This window comes from Enoplosus armatus, chromosome 9, assembly GCF_043641665.1.
Source record: "Enoplosus armatus isolate fEnoArm2 chromosome 9, fEnoArm2.hap1, whole genome shotgun sequence".
Lineage (NCBI taxonomy): Eukaryota > Metazoa > Chordata > Actinopteri > Centrarchiformes > Enoplosidae > Enoplosus > Enoplosus armatus.
In genome coordinates this window covers 11,774,879-11,796,515 of record NC_092188.1, presented here as the reverse complement: position 1 = coordinate 11,796,515, position 21,637 = coordinate 11,774,879, and the positions used below count along the sequence as shown (strand labels likewise).

The following is a 21,637-nucleotide window of genomic DNA, read 5'->3' as shown; positions in this document are numbered from 1 at the left end:
GCTACTTTTACTCAAGTAAAAAATCTGAATACTTCTTCCACCACTGATGACTCATGGGACTGGCATGAAAAAAATCTAATTCCAGGCAATTTGAACTAAACTCGAACAGCAGACAGATAAAACTGTATTGGTGATGCTATCTGGAGATAAATCCTGACCTGTGAATAATGGAATAACTTTTGATGTACGTCCCGAAAACTCTGTTTTTAGGGGGAATTCTCTATTTTGCATTACTCAGTTGTAGAGGAAGCAAGTGAACAGAACAATGAAGTGAATATAGTAAATAGACAAAACCAGAAATTAGACATACATTTTTATTTAATCTTAAAACACGAACCAGAAACAATCCAGACATTCAGACAGAGTCATCAACAACACAATCTTAAAATGTGAAATTATACATACAAACAAAATTCACAGATAATTCCTATGATAGTTATTTGCAGATGTTGATATGAAATTCAGTATAGTTTAGTCTCTTACAAACCTTATGATAAAATAAAACCTGTGGTCTTTATTTATTGAATTCAAAATAAACATCACACATTGTTATATTGCTATTTGTTTTCATTAATTTCTGAACTCAAAATAAAGGATCATTGTCAGATTTCCACGGTTGGCCTGAAGCTGGTCTGAGACGGCCTCGTCCCCAGAGGCAGGGTAGTTTGTGATTGGCTCTCATCACTGCAACACTGGTACAAGAGTCAGGTTTACGGATGATCTCACACCAGTCTGGATAATCCACAGGTTCAGATCCACTGTAGGGAAGATCAGAGTTAGAGTATATACATACTGCAGTTTAAATACTTTCTGGGGTGGTTGTGAATTTAAGACAAACTCACTGGTCACAGCATCCCACTCCAAAAGGCTCCATGCAGACACACTGGTAACAGTCACTGGTTATCCAGCTCTCTCCTATCCCGTACATCTGTCCCATGTGTTCACAGCTCCCTGAAAATTCAAAATATCACTTATTGTGACGTATACAACACTCAGATCTTTACTTGGATAAAAGTAGAAATACTATGTAAAATATAATCTATTACAAGTAAAAGTCCTGCCTTAATCATTTTACTTTATAGAAGTACATACCAATTAGTTTTAACAGCAAATTGTAATTAGAGTAGTAGTTAATTATACAGAATTGTCCCTTTCATTCTGTTTCATATTATATAATTATTATAATTATTATAGGTTTATGATTACTGATGCATTAAGTAGCATTTAAATGTTGCTGCAGATCTGGATAGAGATATTTGACTACTTTATGTATCCTATTTCATAAACTGATCACATGTTTTGGACGATAAATCTGAATTTGAAATTTGAAAAGTAATTAATAATTATAACTGTCCAATAAATGTGGTGGGGTAAAAAGTACAATGATTCCCTCTGAAATATTGTGAAGAAGTATAAAGTAGCATAAAAATAAAGCACAAGTACATGTACATATATAAGCCTATGTCAACACACATACATTAACACACACTGTACCTTTAGTGTTGAAGAAGCACTCGCCACTGTTGTACACAGAAAAACATGGTACACTGGCACTCAGGAACAACAGCAAAGCCAAAAGCACTCTGTCTGCTGTGTTTGCCATTTCTGAAAAAAAGAAACAGGTTAAAAAAAATTAAAATACACCCCAAAAACATAATAACCAGATGAGAGAAATGTCAGATTGTTAGTCTTACCTGTTTCCACTATGTTATATAAAAACCTTCCGTTGCAGTATTTTCAGTTCTTTCTTTCATTCACCCTCTTGTTGCTTTTCTATTCCCTCCCTTTGTCTCCTCCTCAGTGCCACTCTTGAACTGATGCTCTCTCTCCCTGTGCTCTCAGATATTTATACGGAACCAGCACGTCTTTATCTCCGCACTCATTTCTACTGTCTTCGTTGCTATTTGTCCACCCCCCAACACCCCCTAACCACTCATTAGTTACCATTCTATATCTGCACGCACACATACAGTATGCAGACACACACAAACACACACACAAGCATTATTATTACAATGTTCGTCATTCCCTCGTTTTACTGCTTCACAGAAATTGCCCTTGAGTATACAGTGTGCACTCTTTCAGATAACATTTGTCTCATGGGGTGCCATTTGACCCTATCAGTCGATCTCACTGGTGACACCATCCATAGGACGAGCAGCCAGCGGCCTATTGTCCGACTCTGGAGCCGCATGTGTGTGTACGGAGGAGTATGAACCCTTGACCCCATGCTCAGCATCCAGACGCATGTATACTTGTTCTATTGTGACATTCAATGAAAAGATTATTTAATGTTGATGTTAATGTTTTTATTGTTAAAATGTAATATTATTTATATTGTGGTGGTGGAATGAAGTAAAAATAGAAATGCCGTAGTCTAAAAATACAAGTAAATGTCCTGAATTCAAAATGTTACTTAAGTAAAGGTACAGAAGTATTATCAGCAAAATGTCAAAAGTAAAAGTACTCATTATGCAGATTGGCGTGTTATATTATCATAGAATATTGTATTATTCTGTTTTTATCACTAACAAATGCATTTAAGATCATTTTAATGTTGTAGTTTGTCAATGTGGAGACATCTATTTTAGATACTTTACATACTACTGGGTAGATTAGTAGTATGTTACTTCATCATATCATTCAAGCATAATAAACAGTGGCTCTAATGTAGTGGAGTAGAAATATAAAGTAGCGGAAAACTGAAATACTCAAGTTAAGTACAAGTGTGTCAAAATTGTGCTTAAGTACAGTACTTGAGTACACCTCTGCTGAAAACAAACCAACAAATACCAAAAAAACCAAACATTTCCACCTCTCTTATATTGTATTTAAAAAGAGATCCCAAGGATGTTTTTGATAATTGTCTTTACAACTGACTAATGATCAAATTCATTGATGCACATCAGTTGCTTAATTCAATTTTGTATCATATTGTTAATATTGTTAATGAATCAGTCAGTTATGGTTTTACATGATTCACTGAGCTTTAGTTTAATTTTCCTCTTAAGAGTCTCTTTGACACGGAATGTTTTTGCGTCATTGTGGGTTTTGTTGTCAGGAGCAGGGAGGGGGCATGATATTTTTAGGGCTTCTTGGTTAAATTCAAGGTTATTGTTGTGTTTGAGGATGGGTTTCAGTGTTTTTCTTCTTTGTGCTGAGAGTTGTTTGAATAAACGACCCCGAGTCCTCTGATAAAACGTGCTTATGTGCACACACACACACACACACACACAGATTTGTTTGTCACTTTTGAGGAGATTTCATTGCCTACAGGCTTACACTAACCTTAACCTCTCCTCCGTGAACACACAGTTCATTTTAGCTCACACTGACACAGAGTCTGCAGTGACAACAAACTAAGGACACGGTCGTTGTTTGATCAACAGGTTGTAACTGACTCATTCCCATATTTTAACAGATTGGCAGACGGTTTCTCTGCACACATACCAGTTTCCTTATTGTTGTCAGAATAGTTTTGGTTTAAAGAGTGTTACTGTATGTACACGAGGCATCCCAAGGTAACCCCTTAATTGCCGGCTGTTCACATTACAATGTAGTGAGGTGAAGTAAAACTGAATTTGTCATTTTGAAAACTGCCATTTTGTGATACCCGGGGTTTGGCTGCATTTTTATACAGTAACTAATTTGATTAGAAAGCATATAATCGACTCACATCAGTGCCACTGATTTTCCATCCAGTGCTCCCGCAGTGCACATTAGGATGTAACATATTATGCTTCCTTAGAAAATGGACTATTACGTAATTTGAAGAACTCATTGACTGGGAGGGAGGACGTTTCATTAGCCAAAAGTCCCAAAGCCTGTTCCCTCTATGTAAAATCTATTAATTAAAGTATAAAGATAGTATCTGAAGCATACAGCTCACTGTGCCTGATGCAACAGGATGTGAATCAGAGATGTGGAGACTGTAATGAATCATGATGTTAACATGCCATCAGGCTTTATTAATGTCCTGCATGGATAAAATCACAGATGATGACCTTAATTATACATTCCTACTGAAAAGGAAGCCAAAAAAGGCAGTTAGGGAAATGGCAGACTTATAATCAATAAAACAGAGGATGTTATCAGGTTCAGCTTTGTTATGACTCCTGAAGTCACATGCATGGTGCCAGGAAAACACCTGTTTGCTCTTGGAGCAGGATGTACTTGCACACTTAGATCCCATTGTAAAATAAACTATAATGCCTCAGCTGTTAGTCTTGTTAAATGATTACTGTGCATGTGGGTGTGTGTGTGTTTGAGAGCGAGAGAATGAAAGGACATGTAAACAGTGAGACGTGATATTCAGGATCATTTTTGTTTATTTTCTTTTATTCACAACATAAAGAGAATTTTAATGACAACTCATTGTTAATGTTTTACTTTTTTGCAACAATGAAGCATCACAATACTAATAATGTATGTTCACACTTTCTTCACAGAGGTTAATTGGAGAAACTGCAATTAAACTGAAGGAATTCAAATGAACATTACAATGATTTTCTACAATATTTAGCAATATTTAGCAAAAGTTCACCGTCCAAAACTGTTTACCTGAACATCTGACTTCATGGGTCTTTTTTTTCAGAGGTACAACAAGGATCAGAAGTCAATGCCAGACTCTGTAGGAATATGTCTGATATTTAGTTGACAGGATAAAGCACAAGAACAACCGAATATCAAACATATCACACAGCATCTAGCAAGTCAGAGCCTCAGCCTCAGACTGGAAAAACCTGTAGCACAAGAGAAACAATGCAGTCAGAATAAATAAGGGACTGACAGGGACAAAAAGAGAAAACATCACAGGTTGTTTCAGACTGAATGTAGACTACAGCCAAAACCATAGAATACATATACATATATATCATATAACAAGGAAGACCTGAACAACCTGCCCGACACAAAAGGGACGTGACAGGGGGGGACTTGAGGGAGGGAGTCACTAACACAGGGAGATCCTGTTGGCATGTGACATCACCTATCAGTGACTCTATTGGCGTCAGGAAAGATGAGGGTTGATGGGAAACAGTAGACGGCAAAAGCAAGAAAAGGAGAGGAAATATTCACAAAAAAGAAACCCTCCACACTCTCAAAGAAATCACACATGTAAATACAAATATGAGGATACTTACCGATTTTCTTTATCCATGCAGAGCGTCCCAGTGTCCTGCCAAGAAAAACTCTTTAAACAAGTGGTTCAAGTAAAAAAAATGTAGTTACTCTGAGTGTGTGTGCGGTTAAAAAAGGTTTAAAAAAAAAAAAAAGTGATTCACAGCTAACTGTGTGTGTGTGAGCTATGATCTGTGTGCAATTCCTCTGTGGGACATCATTTATATACACAACGCTGTAAGTTTGGGGGGGACCACCTACACTCACTCTTTCAGTAACAGACACACTCAGTGCACCATGTAATTAGAGGAATATTGATCAGCTGCTGTGGCCTGCAGCCTTTCCTCCCCACATTAGCCTGATCAATAGATGTGATGTTCATCCTACTGTGAGCTCCCTCACACACACACACACACACACACACACACACACACACACGACCGCAGATGTCAAATGACTTTCAGTTATTGCCTGTAGGGAGGACACACATGACGGTCACTTCACTAAGTCACTAGTTGTGTCCTGTTACTAATATTTCCTTTAACAATTCAAATATATCAAATGACTGATATCTCAAATGACTACCTTTATAAATGGATTCATAAACTATGTATTAAAAGAAAAAGGGAGAGTAGCATAATAAAAACGTGAATAAAATGTTTAAATATGAATTCCATCCTGTGCCAGCATCACAAATCTTAAAGTTAGTTTTTGTCAGTATCTGCATGTGTGAGTTGTACAGCTGTAATCTCCATGTGCAGGCAAGTTTTGATATTTTTCCTTTAGTGCAGCATGTTTGCATCAAGAATGTTGGACAATATGCAAAGTTTATTGGCCATTTGTTCAATATGGCAAGATCCTTGAATGTTGGATTTCCAAAGTGGACAACTGGTATAGTGTCATGAGATGTTTCTTTGACCTCCACTCTGCATATGGCAACCTGTCATGGACACAGTGGATCTGCAGAGCGACACTTTTTTATGTCTAATTTACAATCCCAAAACTGATTTACTGACTGTAAACATGTCATTGTTGTCCCATCAAAGCCTGGTGATGTTTTTGTTTTTTTGGTATTTGTAGGTTTGTTTTTGGCAGTGGTGGAAAGTAACATTAACTCAAGTACTGCACTTAAGTACAATTTCGAGGTACTTGTGCTTACTTTTGCTGCTAAAACATCTGAGGTAATGTTTTTGAATGCAGGACTTGCTTGTAGTGGAGTATTTTTACTTCGAAGTACTGCTACTTTTACTTTAATAAAAGGTCTCAAATCTTCTTCCACCATTGGTTTTTGGTATGTAAATGTGTTAAGTACTATCATACCTGTTGTGTTTTGTATGTGTGAAGATGAACAATGTGGCTCTGTATGTACAGTATCTCCGACGGGATGTTAATATTCAGAACCTCAATTAAAAGTTTAAGAAAATAAGTGTTTTTATTGGTAAATCTGAAAGGAGTTATTTTTATCATTGTGGATCAACACTCCTCTAAAGTCAAGGTGACCTCTGGCTGTCAGCATGACCTCTGGTTGTTAAGATGACTGGTGATGGTATTATCACTCCATCTGTGTGTTCAGTGGGGAGGAGGGGGGAGTGTGGGACTGTAAAACGTGTTGACTTCACATCATTACGGCAGATGTGATGGCTAAAGAAAAACACAACACTTTCACCTTTGGGTGTGTCAGTGAGTGTTTTTTTGTTTTTAATCAGCAAGTAGCAGGTGTAGATCAGGTGTAGCTGACAAGAAGTACATTGTGAGAATAAGAATTTATCCAGAATACAGCGTGTGATTCATCGAGACATCCAGTATTTGACTGTTTAGGAACATCACATGCTGTGCTTTAAATCTCTGTACACAGTATACTTGATGAACAACAGTCCTCGTTCATCAGTCAGACTGAATGTCTCCCCTCTGCCGTCTCTGTATCCTCTCCTGGTATGACGCTGACCTTGTGAGCCTATTGGGGTGGAATGATGGCCCTCTGATTGCCTAATTGTGAGCCTGGGGGGACTATTTTAATCTCCAACAGATGGAGGGCAGTGTGAGGAAAAGTGAGAGATGGCAGGGTGATAAAAATTAATAAAAGAGGAACTATATGTATTTAGTCTAATTAGTTTAACTTGACTTTTTATGGTAAACTGAAGCTAACGTTGAAACCTGACTCAATACAGATTTATCTGAAATGAGTCTGTATTCAGGTGACATGTCACTAAGTTTTACTGATGTATTTGGACATCTAATTGCTTGTAAGGATGCAGCACTAAAACATCTAATTATCTAAAACATCTAATTTGACAATCTAAAAAAACTTTAATTTAAAACAATCCTTGTCCAATCCATGTGGTGAATACCGGGAACATAAGGTGCTAGTAAAGATTGCTCAAGTTCAAAAAGGCTCTTGCTGTTGATAAACAGGGGATTACATCATTACACCGTAACATCACATAACAAAATAATATAAACATTTTGAACATCAGTATCATATAAATCAGATCATGCAGCCCCATTATTGTGGTACAGTCATGACAAATCCGTATAAATCCACTGTAATCCAAAATTATTTCTTCGTTTTGAATTCAATCATCAGATGGATGAAAATATGCTGAACTATCTACCAGGAACACTTTACAAAGCTGCTGTTCTAACATTATTCTACAAATTGAAAATGCATTCCTAAACAAAGGTGCATTTCAAATGTTTTTGTCTGATCAAGGTTTAAAACATAATGCCACTCATGAACAAAATATCAATTTAGGCATAACAATTTATTGTAAACTCACACTCCAACAGAAATACATGATGAAGCTTTAAGATGAGCCAGAATACAAACTGTACAGCCCGAGCTTCACCAGGATAACAGAGTGAAGTTTATAGGGAGTGACAGACAAAGGCTTTGTGTTCTCTGATTGGTCAGTGCTCCTCTCTCTCTCTGTCTCTCTCTCTCTCTCACACACACACACACACACACACAAACCCTGAGGCAGGGTCACTAAGAAAGAGAGAGGCAGACAAGGTTAACAACGATTATTCAATACCTATCTCTGTGTTTTCAGCGTTGGAGGTATTGGAGTTATCTAACAGAGGAAAACTAAAGGCCAAAAAAATGCATAATGTACTGCAGCAAAAGACACAAAAGATTGTTCCTCCCTTTCCTGGTTCAGAATTGATTTGCATTTCCCGGTGTCCCCTATTTACATGCTGCCAAATAACTAATTAATCATTACCTGTGCAACCAGGATACAGGTAAGCGGGTGAGTATTTCACAACCTTGTGTCTGTCAAGCCCCACACCCTGACTATTGTGTACACTGTGTTAGGTGAGGTGCATTCTGACATACTGATAGCGTGACAGTTCTTCTCAGTCGCTTTGGTGCATTTCTTGAACCATCCTTAACACTTGCAAAACTGTAAGTGCATTTCTCGAAGCAGCACCACACAATCCTTAGTTTATCTCTCAAAAGTAAATACTCATGTCCATGTTGTTAATGTAACAGTGTACTCTGTATTTTCTATGGCTAAGGTCTTGATGACAATGATTGAAAAGGCTGCATATATCAACTTCAACAGTACAAAGTTACACATTACTGTGTGTGGTTACACAGTACTGTATGTGGGAGACTGATTGCAACAGATTGGACAGGATTCACATTTACGCTTTTACTGTTTGCACTCATTTCATGACAGACCATGTCACTGTGATACAGACAAGAAGAAGACAAAGACTGTTTTACAGCACTGCTTAGTACAAAGGAAAGAATTAGAAATGTAAACCCTTAGGAATGCCCCTTAGGCAGAACTGTACATGCAGTGCTGTATGGGGAATTCTTGCCAGCTGTTGAACAGGTTAATTTCTTTTACACTGTATTGTGCTCTGTCTGTATATGCCTGCAAAGTGAAGGTTCATGAGATGCACCTCTGAGCTATTTTAGAGAGAGTGTGACAGATTCAACCATTTTGGATGTAATAACTTGTGCAATGAACTAATGCCTAGATGTTTTGGAGGGCAAGACTGTTAAACAGAGAACCAGGTTAATAAATTTTGATCAACATGACACAAGCAAGTGATAATGTAGGAAACAGCAGATTATCATTTGCATAAATGTGCCAAAGCATTTGCAATATGTTCAAAAGAATGAGACATTGCTTTTACTGTTTGCTGTAACATACCAATATCCTTTGTAGCTTGTAGTACCACAACTGAGTACTATAGTGGGTGTAATTTTAGATACAAATCTAATGATCATTTAAAAAAATATATATAAGAAATTGGTAGAGGCCTACCAATGTATTATCAGATTAATATGTGTATACTAGGTTCACAGTTTTGTACTTTATTGCCAGTGGTACTTTTTTGTAGTCATGATTGGTATAGTATAATGAGTTTGTAGAGAGATGTACGTCCATGTTGAATGATCATTAATGACAATTTATTTCATTGGATTAAGTTACCTTATTTATTACATTAAACAAAAAGTAAGTACATTATTGACAAGATACTGTATACATACAACAACAGCCCCCCCTCCTTTTTAAAACAAAGTTGTTTCACAGCTGTGTATTTATTTTCTTTGGACCATAAATCCAAACTGAATTATGGCAGACAAACATTATCAAAACGACAGACGACATGAAGCAGAGCAGGTGGCAAAGGAGAAGCTGGACATCTTTGTATGAATCTACAGCATGAAGCTCCCATGTCACTCCTCTATTTCCTCATTACCTTTCAGTTACAACAAATGTGAGTGAATCTAGCCAGAACAAAATATTTGCATTTTGAGAAAATCTATTTATTACACTAAAATACACACAAAAAAACAAAAACATATAACCCACATCAGAATGTATCTTCATTCCTCCTCCATTTTGTTGCATAAAAAGAAATATCAGATTGAAAGGGAAGATTCATTATTCCACTTAACTGCAAAATCTAAGTAGCCCTCCTTAAGGCTCTTACCTGCACCTGTACCACATTTGACATTGATCCAGTAAAGCAACGTGCTGGAATCCGTGTCAGAAATTGTGTTTTTGAAGTGTTGTAGAGTGAAAACACAGGCTGTACTTCATCTCTTCTGAGGCTGCTCTTGTTTAGGGGCCTCTGCCTTTGGCTCTTCTTGTTTAGGGGCCTCTGCCTTTGGCTCTTCTTGTTTAGGGGCCTCGGCCTTTGGCTCTTCTTGTTTAGGGGCCTCTGCTTTAGGCTCTTCTTGTTTAGGGGCCTCTGCCTTTGGTTCTTCTTGTTTAGGGGCCTCTGCCTTTGGCTCTTCTTGTTTAGGGGCCTCTGCTTTTGACTCTTCTTGTTTAGGGCCATCTGCTTTAGGCTCTCCTTGTTTAGGGGCTTCAACAATCACTTCGCCACACAACGTGCTTTAAGAGAAAGTTCAACGACAGAAAATGTAGTGAATGCATAGATCTCATTATGGATGTTCAAGTGCACTGTCCAGTGAGGTAGCCACCATACCTTGCTGCTTGTGATCCTGTTTTCAAAAAGTCACACAGGGGGCTCTTTGCTGCTAGTTGCTGTTGCAGTGTTTCCACCTCTGTTTTCCAGCTGGTCTTCTCCTTCTCGGTTTCAGCTGTAAATATTATCATATGACATGAGGGATTTTAAGTGTTTCACAAATTAAAAGACAGGTTAAGACCACCAAACTGGAAGAGAAATAAACTAAAATGCATTTGAAGCAGTATATGTTTGGTAAAAGAGGGAAAAGTCTCTCCTCTCCATTAATGAATACATGACCACTTTTGGCATTGAGGCCCATAAACCGGCACCTACCTTGGAGATTATCGAATTCGGTCTGTACTGTTGCCAGCTCATCTCTTGCAGATTTCTGCAGGTGGAAAAGAGAATTTCAGCAACACAAACCTGAGTTTGTCAGAGAAATCCTCTCTGCATAGATTAACATCTTCAACTTTGATGCAGCTTGCTTCTGATTTCCACAGTTCATATTTGAACACTTGCCCTACAAATGCCATAAACGATTATTTGTAGGATTCTGTTTTCCTCAGATGCTCTAAGGAATCACTTAAATCCTCTGTGAAACCACTAGATTAACCTTGTACAGATGGATCATAAAGGGCAGTAAATGGGTGACAATGATAGGTATGTAAATGCAAATTCTGATTCTCTGTGAATAAACCACACAGAGCTAGAGTGCAGTAATTTTCTGACTGTCTCCTCTTGCTCCTCAGTCATGTCAGTGTTGGTCCTCTAGCTACTGGACACCACAGCAGAGGAACATTCGCTTTGGTGATGCACTCTTTCATTCATTTATTGCCATTTTAAGAAGTAGAAATATGAAGTAAAACAACACGTTTTAGGGGCAGAGACGGGAGGGAGCGGATAATATTTCTCTTTTATAATACATTTGTTGATGATATGATAAAAAACAGTTTTAAAGCAACATCCACTGTGATACCTGTAGCTTAATGGCAGTGTGGGAAATGATTGGGTGGGAAAATAAGGAAATTGGCCTGTGACCCTATAAAGGCTAAGGCCTGCCCTGAATACAAGCAGGGACAGTAGATTCATTCACATCATTTAAACGATAAAAATGTTTACAAATCATACAGAAATGTAGGAAAATGCACACTACTGCCGGAGTTTACTCGTGTATACAGGCCTTTAGTCAGTCCCTGCTCTGACAATGCAGACAAGCCTGATTTTCCGGCAGGTGCCGATGAGATGCATGTATTTCCTTACCAGGTGAAACAGGTTATGTGTGTTTTGTTTGACTCGTGCGAACACTCGTGACGTAACGCGATTCAAATCAGTTGTTCCCCCACAGAAAGAGATGACATTACAAATAATATCCCAATGGCTATGAAAATAGATGATGCATTTAAAAACGGCTATAAAGTAATTCATTTGTATTTTGGTTGTTATATCTAACCCCTCCTCCTTCCTCAGGTTCAAGTTGTGGAGCATTTCATTTCCTTTTAAGCTGACACAATCTACTGTAGGCTAGATCACTCGTCATACTCTCACTTCTTGCATCTCTTTCATTTTCTCCCCACCTGGCCTCCCTGGCAGATGTCCATGTCACCCTTCGCCTTGTCTGCTTTGGTCCGGAGCATGTTCACTACTTCCTCCAGCGCTTTGTGCTCAGTCTGGGCTTGGTCCAGCCGGTTCTGCGTCTCTGCCTTCTCGCTCTGATACTCTCCCAGAACATCGTGGGTCACCCGCAGCTTGATAGCCTCGAACTTGTTCTGTCTCTCTTCTTTGTCGTGCTCCTTTCTCCGGACTTTCATGAACCCCACCACAGCGACAGACACGACTATTGTCATCGGTAGAAATAATGTCACCTTCATGATTTACGGGAGCCGCGAGTTGTTTTTGTCCTTGATGATGGATAGCTATAATTGTCCCTACAGGTGTCACAGCACGGCTTCTTAAACTTCCATGTGGGATTCAGAGTGACCAAGTCAACAGAGCTGCTCTCCTCGTCTCCCTGGTTACACCTCTCTGCGTTTGCCGAATTAAAATCAATCAACCCAAGAGGCTGACTCACCTGCGCTTTTGGATTGGACATTGACTCGTGTAGGTCTGAGCTGCGCAGCATTCCCCCAGTCTGTCATCAGAAACCCGCCCTCTTCCTGCATGGCTTCTGAGGAAAGACTGGTTGGTCCTGCTCACCTTGATCAGACTCAATTACCTTGATAGAGGAGTCAAATATGACTGCAGATAAGCAGGCTGGCTTATGTTTTATATCTGTGTGTTGACACAAAAGACACAACACTCTGAAATGCTTTTACTTGTATGAATATGAATATGAGGTTACATTTAAATCAGCCTGATTTGGAGGAAGAAGTATTCAGATGTTCCCCTTAAATAAAAGTGGCAGTACCCCCCTGTAAAAAAACTAAAAAGTAAAAATCCTGCATTCACAATTGTACTTAAAATAGCCCCTTTCAGAGTGTTATTATTATACATTTTGTATTGTGCATTATGCAGCATGTTAATGAGGTGTGTTGGTATTTTATATACTGTTTAGGTAGTTTAATTTATGATGAATGCACCATTTTAAAAGAGTATCATTATTGTTTTGTATGTAAAACCTTGATGTGTAAAGTAACTCAAGGTGTCAAATAAATGTAGTAGAGTAAAGGGAACAATATTTCCCTCTGAAATGTAGTGGAGGAGAGGTAGCAGAAAACTAAGATACTCAAGTGAAGTACAAGTATCTTAATAAATGTACTTTAGTACAGTACTTGAGTAAATGTGGCAGGTTTTTTGCCACTGTTGAGAGAAACAGTAACAGTAGATCAGAAAGGTATCACGATAAAACATAGAAAAGCACATATAGATCCATTTTATTATTTAAGGAGGCGATTGTGTAAATGCACCGTTACAGTTCACCAATGAGTAACAAGAACGAAGGTTTTGAGTTTGTATATTTGTGGTATATCACATAAATCTCTTGTTGCTTATTTGCATCATTAATGTTGAAACCAAACAGAATATGTTATATAATATTAAAGACAGCAACATGATCAAGATGCAAACACATTGAGAGTGAGTGCGTCTCTAGAGGAGAGAGGGACAGTCAAAGGAGAAAACATGGGGATTGCCACGCCCAGCTAGTTGAGCAGGTAAAGCAGGTTACAGGTACTCAGCCAACGCAGGTGCACGGGTGGAGAGCTACCTGCACTAAGCGACAAGTGACCGGGCAGCAGTCTCCACCAGCAGTCTCGGTGATCCTATCTTTCCTCGTCTCGACCGAGATGAAGCTCGCCATTGTTTTAGTCGGCCTGAGTGTGTCCGTGATGGCCGTAATGATTTTCCAGGCAGTGCGTCAGGAGCTGAACCTGCACAATTTGAAAACCCGGATGGTGGCGAACTCGGCGGAGGTTAAGAGGAAAGAGGAAGCCATCATCGAACTGAAGAACAAGATCCAGGAACTGAAGACGACGCTGGCGTCTGTCAACACCAAGATGGATGAGCTGAAGAAGACGAAGGCAGAGAGTGAGAAATCAACACAGGACCTTGACAAAAGTCTGCAGACCTGTAACACAGAGAAGGCAAGGGACGCACACACATGCAGTGATGTTATTCACTTTGCACGATGTCTAATATTGACTTTGTGAATATGGCATGTCAGGATCAGCTTGTACCTCAGTACTCTGTTACATCCAAATATTTGATTTAGGTTTCTAGTCAACTTTTTTCCCCCTCTCATGCATTAATCCAACTGCTGACAATTACTTTCACCTGTGCCCTTATTAGGATGAGACTGGGAATAAGAAGACAGGTATTGCAGAGGCCATAACCAAACTCAAAGGTAAGGCCGCTTTATCTTTCACCTGTGGTCCGGTGATATCAGCTCTGGGGAGATAGTGAAAAGTGTGCTTCTGTACACTGATGTTGGCCAATCCAAAACTGAGCCAGATAAGCAAATGTGACAAATCATAATGTGCCTCAATACACCTTCAGACTTGCTGTTTGCCTTTTTAAAAGACAGGATGCATTGGAGCTACTGACATCTGTCAGTCTTGCGCCGTCTCTTCAGGCCTCTGAAAAACCCAGCTAACAAGATATTCTGGGATAACTGCCTTTATTTTTTATTCAAATGAAACCAGCGCTAACCTAAAGTGCTCCAGGCAAACTATCCTTGGTTTCAGTCACTGATCAGCACACCTCTTAGCTGATCCTAGCTGATATAAATCTGAGCTTAGCAAAAATAGCATTTTTGTGCCTTGATAACTGGCAAATACCTTTGTTTGTTTTCCACTTCAAATCACTAATTTATAGTGAATTAAATATGGAAATTCTCATTTTGTACACACTCTGGAATAACATTTGTTTCTCTGTTATACTCTGTCATTTCCTCAGCTGATCAAGAAGTGGCTAAAAAGAAGGCTGGGGAGGACATTCTGAACTTGAAACAACAGATTTTGGATAGAGACAAAGCTCTTTGTGCCTTTGCAGATACAACCAAGGAGGAAGCACGGTAAGATTTTGAAAATGCCTTCTTGCATCCTCGGAATAAGAATGTGTGGTCAACTAGAGCTGTCCAGAACATCAGAGAGCCCCAAGGCCTCTCAGTTTCAACAGTATAAATCCCATTACTGAGCAGAACCACATAGAGTCATGGCTGCTATAGTAAAGATGTAAGGCAACCTTGTCATGTCAGGACACACTAAATTAACATTGTGTTTTCTTTTCTTAATTCTGCAGGAAGCTGTGTGGAAACTCTGAAGCTCCAAAATAAAGTCAACTCAGAAACATTCAACACTGACTGTGAGCTTTTTAAAAAAAAAAAAAAAAAAAAAGAAGAATGCCAGGAATACATTTTGTAATATTACTGATGTGACTACAACTCTGCTTGTTAATTATGAGAAAGTTAAAAACTATCTTGTAAAAGGTCTGTACATCCATTCGACAAATGGCACTGACATGGGGAGAGGAGAAGTATGTTATTTTGTAATGTGATTGTGTTGGTTGGTTACATCTAGTTTGGCTTTTTGTCTATGTGAAAAAACTTTGATACTTGTCATTACACAAATAAATTATAATGGTCATTACCAAAAATAGCTTCCTCTGATTGAATTAGTAAAGTTACATTGTGTAACACCTGAACCTGAACCTGCCTGAGGCCTGAACGGTATGTTTGGGTTGCTTTGGTCCCCTTGCCTCATGGTATCTGTTTTTTACATGATGAAATGTTGTCTGGCTGTTGAGCTTTTTGGTGTTCTCTCCTGATTTCAAGGGCTGTACTGCAGGGCCATAATCAACATACTTTAAACTGAGCTGGAATCTATCTTTCATCTATTAATCAGAAACCAAATTATGATAAATTAAATAAACTGTTCAATGGCATGTTCCTCTACCTCCCCCTAGTGCAGAACCAAGGTATGGGAGTGAAGGACCCACTGCATTTTTCATTCATGATTAAGAGCTACTTGGTGTGCACAGTTTCTCCCATCTCTCATTTCCTGTCCTACCTCTTCAGCTCACTCTGTGTAACACAATGTTTCATCTTGGTGCAGCCATTTTGTCTGGTTTGAGTCCGTTGGCCTACAGCGTGCTGCTAAACTGTAGATACTATTTTGGACAGGTGATATAACAAAGACACAGTTTTCTGGTATAGGTGTCACTTCTCATGAGCAACAAACCGAGAGACATCTGGATGAGTCTTGATCAATTTAACACCTCCTTCAAAAGTCTAATGCACTGAAGTTAACCGAAACAGTAATATGTGGCAGTGTCATCCGCAGTCATATTCAATTTGAAGTGCAGTTGAGTAAAATTGTCTCTTGAATAACTTTAGTTATTAGGAGTGCACTGACATGTGTTACAAGACTGCTGGCATGAAATTATATAATTTAAAATTTATTGTAGCTGCTTCTGTAGTAGATGCCCAGGGGATACTGTTCAATTATTATTATTATTATTATTATTATTATTATTATGTTGCTACCCATTTGTGAAACTGTCTGGCAAAACCTTATCTTAACGACACAGTTGATAAACATTTTATGAAAACATTGGCTACATCTATTGTTAAGTAGTCTGTAAAATAACATAGATATGTGCATTCTTAATAAATATTTTAAACACAAAATAATAAAAAAGAACAATGCATCTTAACTAAAGAATCTATTTTGCTGACATAGTTCATATGTCTTCAGAGCTTTTGTGTTTTGTTATGAGGAAACATGTAAGTCCATATAGTTACAAAAGGATATAAAGCAGGGTTTCACATTTTCAAATTATTTGCCATGAAGGATGAGAAGATGCTGTTCTCTATCTACCTGACACAAATATTCATATTTAAATGCAAAGGCAGGTATGTGATTATTACAAATGAAACCATGAATATATTTCCAAAATTTGTATCTATGGTGACAGTATCCTCTATAGCCAATCACAGTGCAATGCGTAAACCACGTGACCTAAATGACGCTATAGCTGGAATCCTTCGTGTGCCGGAAGTTGACAGGCGCTTGATAAGATGACACATGAAAGTCACCGGTAAAACAATCACAGTGTGTCACAGAAGAGCGTATTTAAATTTTCAGAGATTGCTAAACACAAATATGTGTTAAACATGCTTACGGTGTATTATAAAGCAGCTCAGTGTTTACTGCAACGATAGTAGTTTAGTTACGGTGCTAGCTAACGTTAGCTAGCAAAAGCGTTCGATAGCTGCCAGTTACAACCGTTAACTGCGTTTACACTAGCAGTTGTCGAGCTCACCTCAAAACACAGGCAGCTCTGTAAGAATAGGTTTATGTGCAAACTTTTCCACCATCCTCGTCAGTTGAAACAGTGAACAGATGGCAAGGAGCCTCGGTCGAATATTCAAGGGCTTTCAAAGCCTCGGCTCATTCTCATCCATACAGACTCAACTCAGCCATCCGTCTGCCAGCGTTTCATTCAGGAACACCTTTGTACGGACCATGGTGGTAGGTAGAATCAACTGCTTTGAGGAAAGTGCTCAAAATGACTGGTCGGATCTTTTTGAATGGGGTGAATTCATTCTCCTTCCTGTCCTTCCAGATGTTTCTCAGCTAGTCACGGGTTTAGTTAGCCAGTTTAAATCACTGGTGTGTTAGCATTAGGTTAGCTACGTGCATTCCTGTTCAAACAGGAGAAAGAGTTAGGGTTATAGGCTGAAAATACAACAGTCCAGTCAATATTGTCATAAATCGCTGTAATTATGCAGCTGTCATACACCCCATTTACAAACACGAGGAGGGAGAATAGTAGAAACATTTTAATATAATGCAGTCTAGTACAGCACCACTGCAACCTCATAAACATCTAGTAAAATGAATACCTCTCCCCAACAGTCCCTGCGTAGGTTTTTGCTTTTCAAAAATACTTCCAATAGGCTGGATAGACCGAGGAAAAGAAGGTCATAAAGAGGGGCATGCATGGCTCTTCTTTGCTATCGTGTTGTTTTCTCCAAACAAGCCTATCTCAAGAAATTGAAACACCACAAGGTCTTCTAATCTTTACGACTGGACAGTCTGAACCTTCTCTGACATCAAAGGTTGCAAAGGCCCTTTTGAGTTATTCAACAGACAATGTACATATACATAGTAATTTTCTAATGTCAAATCAAAACTGAACATTATTAACTTTGTAAAGGTAGAATGTATGGCTGAGTTGTTGTATTGGCTTGCATTAGATTTTACAGGTGTGCCTAATAAAGGGGCCACTGAGTGTATATAAATATTGTGATATTGTGCATTTTCTGGAAATTCAAGTGTTTATAAAGACAATAACATATGGGAACAACAGAATAAAATACCTGACAAATTCAGTAGTGCCATAAAGCAGTCCTGGTCTTTGATTTACAACATTGCCCTCAATGGCCTAATACAACCAGAGATGTTAAAGAGTCCTTGGTAGAAATGGTATGATGGATGACAAATTTCTATTGTCTCAGTATTTATATATCATCCTTTCAGGAACCAATAACTGGCATGTGAGCTTAAATACATTTTTTCTTTTTACATAGTCCTATGACATGCCCTGTCTCAACACATTGTCCCACCACTAACTTTGCCCAAGGCCTTTTAGACCCAGATACAGTAGCAGACTAAGGTGGTAAAACATTTCCCTGTCCGGCAGGCGCTGCCATGGCCCTTTTCCTCCAAGCCCCGGGACTTCAGCTTGCCGAACTCCTCATGGGGCTCAGAAATGATGCGGTTGTATGAGCATTATAACAGCCAGTGTGGGGTGGAGACAGAGGGAGGAGAGAAACAGGAAGGGCCGTGGAGGAGACTGCCAAGCTACAATCGCCTCCTCAAGTATGCTACAGGTGCAGACCCAGACTGTGATGTTTGTCTGTCTTTGTGCTTTTTTGTTTTGTTCATGAAATAGAGTAAGCATTATAAATATACTATATTTATTATGTTTTTTTTTCCCTGGGATGCTCTGTTAGCTGCTGACCGTTCACTTGTGTATTTTTCCCATCAGGTGGACTGTATCTTAGTAAAATAATCCAGTCAAAAGCTCGTCTTTTTACCCGGAACATCAGAGACCCGGGGGCAGCATTTGAGTATGTTTTGTTTGTTAACAGTGAGGAACAGAAGTGTGTGTGCATTTTCCAGGCTGGACACCTACTGGAGGGGCCGCCAGGGTGAGATAACTGTTAATGTTGTACAAGTTTGTGTATAGATGTATGTGCTTGTTTTACGGTTCCTACTTGGCTGTACTCTGTACTCTAAACTACACTGTAACATTACCTTTAATACATTTGCACATTTTATGGTTTTAAAAATGTTATGTCTTGGTCCACAGTTCAATTTTGGCAACTGCTTTATTTACATGTCATACCCCTCTCTCTCCTCTCATTTCCTGTCTGCCTCTATATTATCGGCTTTCCAATAAAGACAAAATGCCAAAAAATTAATAAATAAATCAAAGAAATAATTACCTCACAAAATGGGCTAATTTTAAATCTTTGAACTTCTCAAAAGTTCACTTTTAACCTTTTGGATTTGATGTCTAATAGACATTGTGTGTATTTCCAGACATGTCCACGGGGGGGCGATAGCCACTATGATTGATACTGTGACAGGGACTCACGCTACTCTACTCTCTGGACCTGTTATGACTGCCAACCTCAACATCAACTACCGCAGGTACAGGAAGAATATATTTTTATAGAAATGCAACAGTTATTTTGTTTTATAAATAGATTTTTTGGTCATACATTGTCCATTTATTTATGTGGAACACATTTTGCCATGTGCAGGGTTTATGGGATTACGATATACTTGTCAGCCAGCTCTGGGTTGGTATAGTGTGCATTGACATTGAATAATGCCACATTCAGTGACTGCCAAGTGTCTCCTTAACCCAGATATCAATAATAATAATAATGTAATAAGGATGCCAAACTAACATCTTCACACTGTATAACTATTATCATCCATGGTCAGTTTACCCTGACAAACATTTGTCTTGTCCTAAGGCCCATCTCACTGGGAAGCACAGTGTTGCTTGAATCCTCTCTTGATAAGAAGGAAGGAAGAAAAACATTTATTTCGTGTAAAGTGACCAGCACTGATGGCTCCAGAGTGCACACGGAAACCACAGGTAAGGTCCATTATTATACACACAACGTGTCTGATGGGACATGTCGGTGTGACAGCTTGTGGTTGGTCACATCTCTGCTCTTCGGTATTGTCACTATCCTGTTTTCTTTCATTCCTCTCGTGCAGCACTGTTCCTGTCGATCAATGTCAGCCACCTACTACTGGGAGTATGACACAAACGCACCAGCCTACCATGTAACCAAGCGCTGTCAGCAAGCTGAGGCCACAGCGGGTGTGTGTGTGTGTGTGTGTGTCAATGGTTTTAAGTATTTTTTGGGGAGTGTGCACTTACATGCCAGGTGATTACAGATATAACTTGTTTAACACAAACCTTTTAATATATCTTAATATTCATGCATCTCTGCTGGCCACAGTACAGTTTCATGAAGAACCTTTACTCGTCTACCTCTGCTTAGTGTTACTAACGCATCAACATATCTAAACATTATTTATTGAACTAACTTGTAACTTTTACAATATTGATGGTTTTATGTAAAACTGGGGCCTTTAGAAGTGAGATCATTGCTCAAAATGTACAAATGGATATTTGTTTCCTCCAATAAAGCCTTACCTACTGGTGTTATATAAATTACAAACCACGTGTTTATTTTTTTGTCAACAAGTGAAATTGTTTGCAAAATTGAATAAAAATTGCATTGTTTTCCCTTTTGGATCTTAAATTAAATGCTGGATTGCACCTACATTGAAAATGAAAATGTAAGTTTCTCTTGGTATGATAAAAACTTTTTATATTATATAATGTTGTACATAGAGCTACATAGATATATATTTTTTTTTTGCCAAAAAGCACTCTAAACTATATATCTACACTGTTTTTAATTAATCCCCTGATCAAACTGCTAACATTGTTGTAAAGGTTTAATTGACAGATAATGATATTGCTATATTTGACAAAAGTGATGATTTGGTACAGAAAATAAGGCATTTGATTAATTTGCAGAATATGGTATGGCTTTTTGTCTGTCTATAATTTATACACTTACGATGTATGGGTTTTATGTTTATTTTTGAAACCCAATTTGAGCTGTCACTTTGATAAATTTGTGCAATCAAAGTGATCTAATTTTTGTAACATGTCGGCTGAAGAGTTTCACACTTCTTACTTACACATTTTGATTTTCAGGTGTTGGTTGTTTACTGTTAGCCAACCATGTGGTGAATGTGGTTATATTTTGAATGTGATGTGTGAATATGTATGCTATGAGAATATCACAGTCCCAGTACTGTACAATCCCCCCCCCCCCCCCCCCCGGGATCAATAAAGTATTTCTGATTCTGATTCTGATCAAAACTTACAATGGCGACGCAAGGTGTTCAAACCCCAAATCATCATGATAGCGATGACTGGTTAGTCTCACTCCCTCTGACACTTTAAACATGTTTCTACAGTCAGAGATGAGTGAGGCATGCCGCAATGTGCCATAATAAGTAACACTGCCCACACCACAGAGATC

The 21,637-nt window shown here is 38.6% G+C and overlaps 4 protein-coding genes across 4 annotated transcripts; 2 read left to right on the top strand and 2 right to left on the bottom strand.

The window, feature by feature from the left end:
- Positions 1-583: 583 nt before the first annotated feature.
- On the bottom strand, positions 584-1,603 carry msmp2 (microseminoprotein, prostate associated 2). Its single transcript, XM_070912709.1, has 3 exons — positions 1,495-1,603; positions 843-951; positions 584-758 (listed from the first exon to the last, which is right to left on the bottom strand). The coding sequence occupies exons 1-3, from the start codon at positions 1,601-1,603 to the stop codon at positions 584-586; spliced, it is 393 nt and encodes a 130-aa protein (XP_070768810.1).
- Positions 1,604-9,519: 7,916 nt separating this feature from the next.
- Positions 9,520-12,554, bottom strand: LOC139290446 (uncharacterized abhydrolase domain-containing protein DDB_G0269086). Its single transcript, XM_070912229.1, has 4 exons — positions 12,126-12,554; positions 10,885-10,939; positions 10,570-10,684; positions 9,520-10,475 (listed from the first exon to the last, which is right to left on the bottom strand). Exons 1-4 carry the CDS (start codon positions 12,417-12,419, stop codon positions 10,175-10,177), a joined length of 765 nt encoding a protein of 254 aa, XP_070768330.1. The 5' UTR covers positions 12,420-12,554; the 3' UTR covers positions 9,520-10,174.
- A 1,171-nt stretch (positions 12,555-13,725) lies between these two features.
- Positions 13,726-15,639, top strand: LOC139290452 (tropomyosin-2). The gene is made up of 4 exons (XM_070912236.1): positions 13,726-14,129; positions 14,335-14,389; positions 14,941-15,058; positions 15,286-15,639. Exons 1-4 carry the CDS (start codon positions 13,833-13,835, stop codon positions 15,317-15,319), a joined length of 504 nt encoding a protein of 167 aa, XP_070768337.1. The 5' UTR covers positions 13,726-13,832; the 3' UTR covers positions 15,320-15,639.
- A 1,685-nt stretch (positions 15,640-17,324) lies between these two features.
- On the top strand, positions 17,325-20,736 carry them4 (thioesterase superfamily member 4). The gene is made up of 6 exons (XM_070912573.1): positions 17,325-17,516; positions 18,691-18,880; positions 19,039-19,201; positions 19,596-19,706; positions 20,039-20,163; positions 20,289-20,736. The coding sequence occupies exons 1-6, from the start codon at positions 17,388-17,390 to the stop codon at positions 20,333-20,335; spliced, it is 765 nt and encodes a 254-aa protein (XP_070768674.1). The 5' UTR covers positions 17,325-17,387; the 3' UTR covers positions 20,336-20,736.
- Positions 20,737-21,637: the final 901 nt, after the last annotated feature.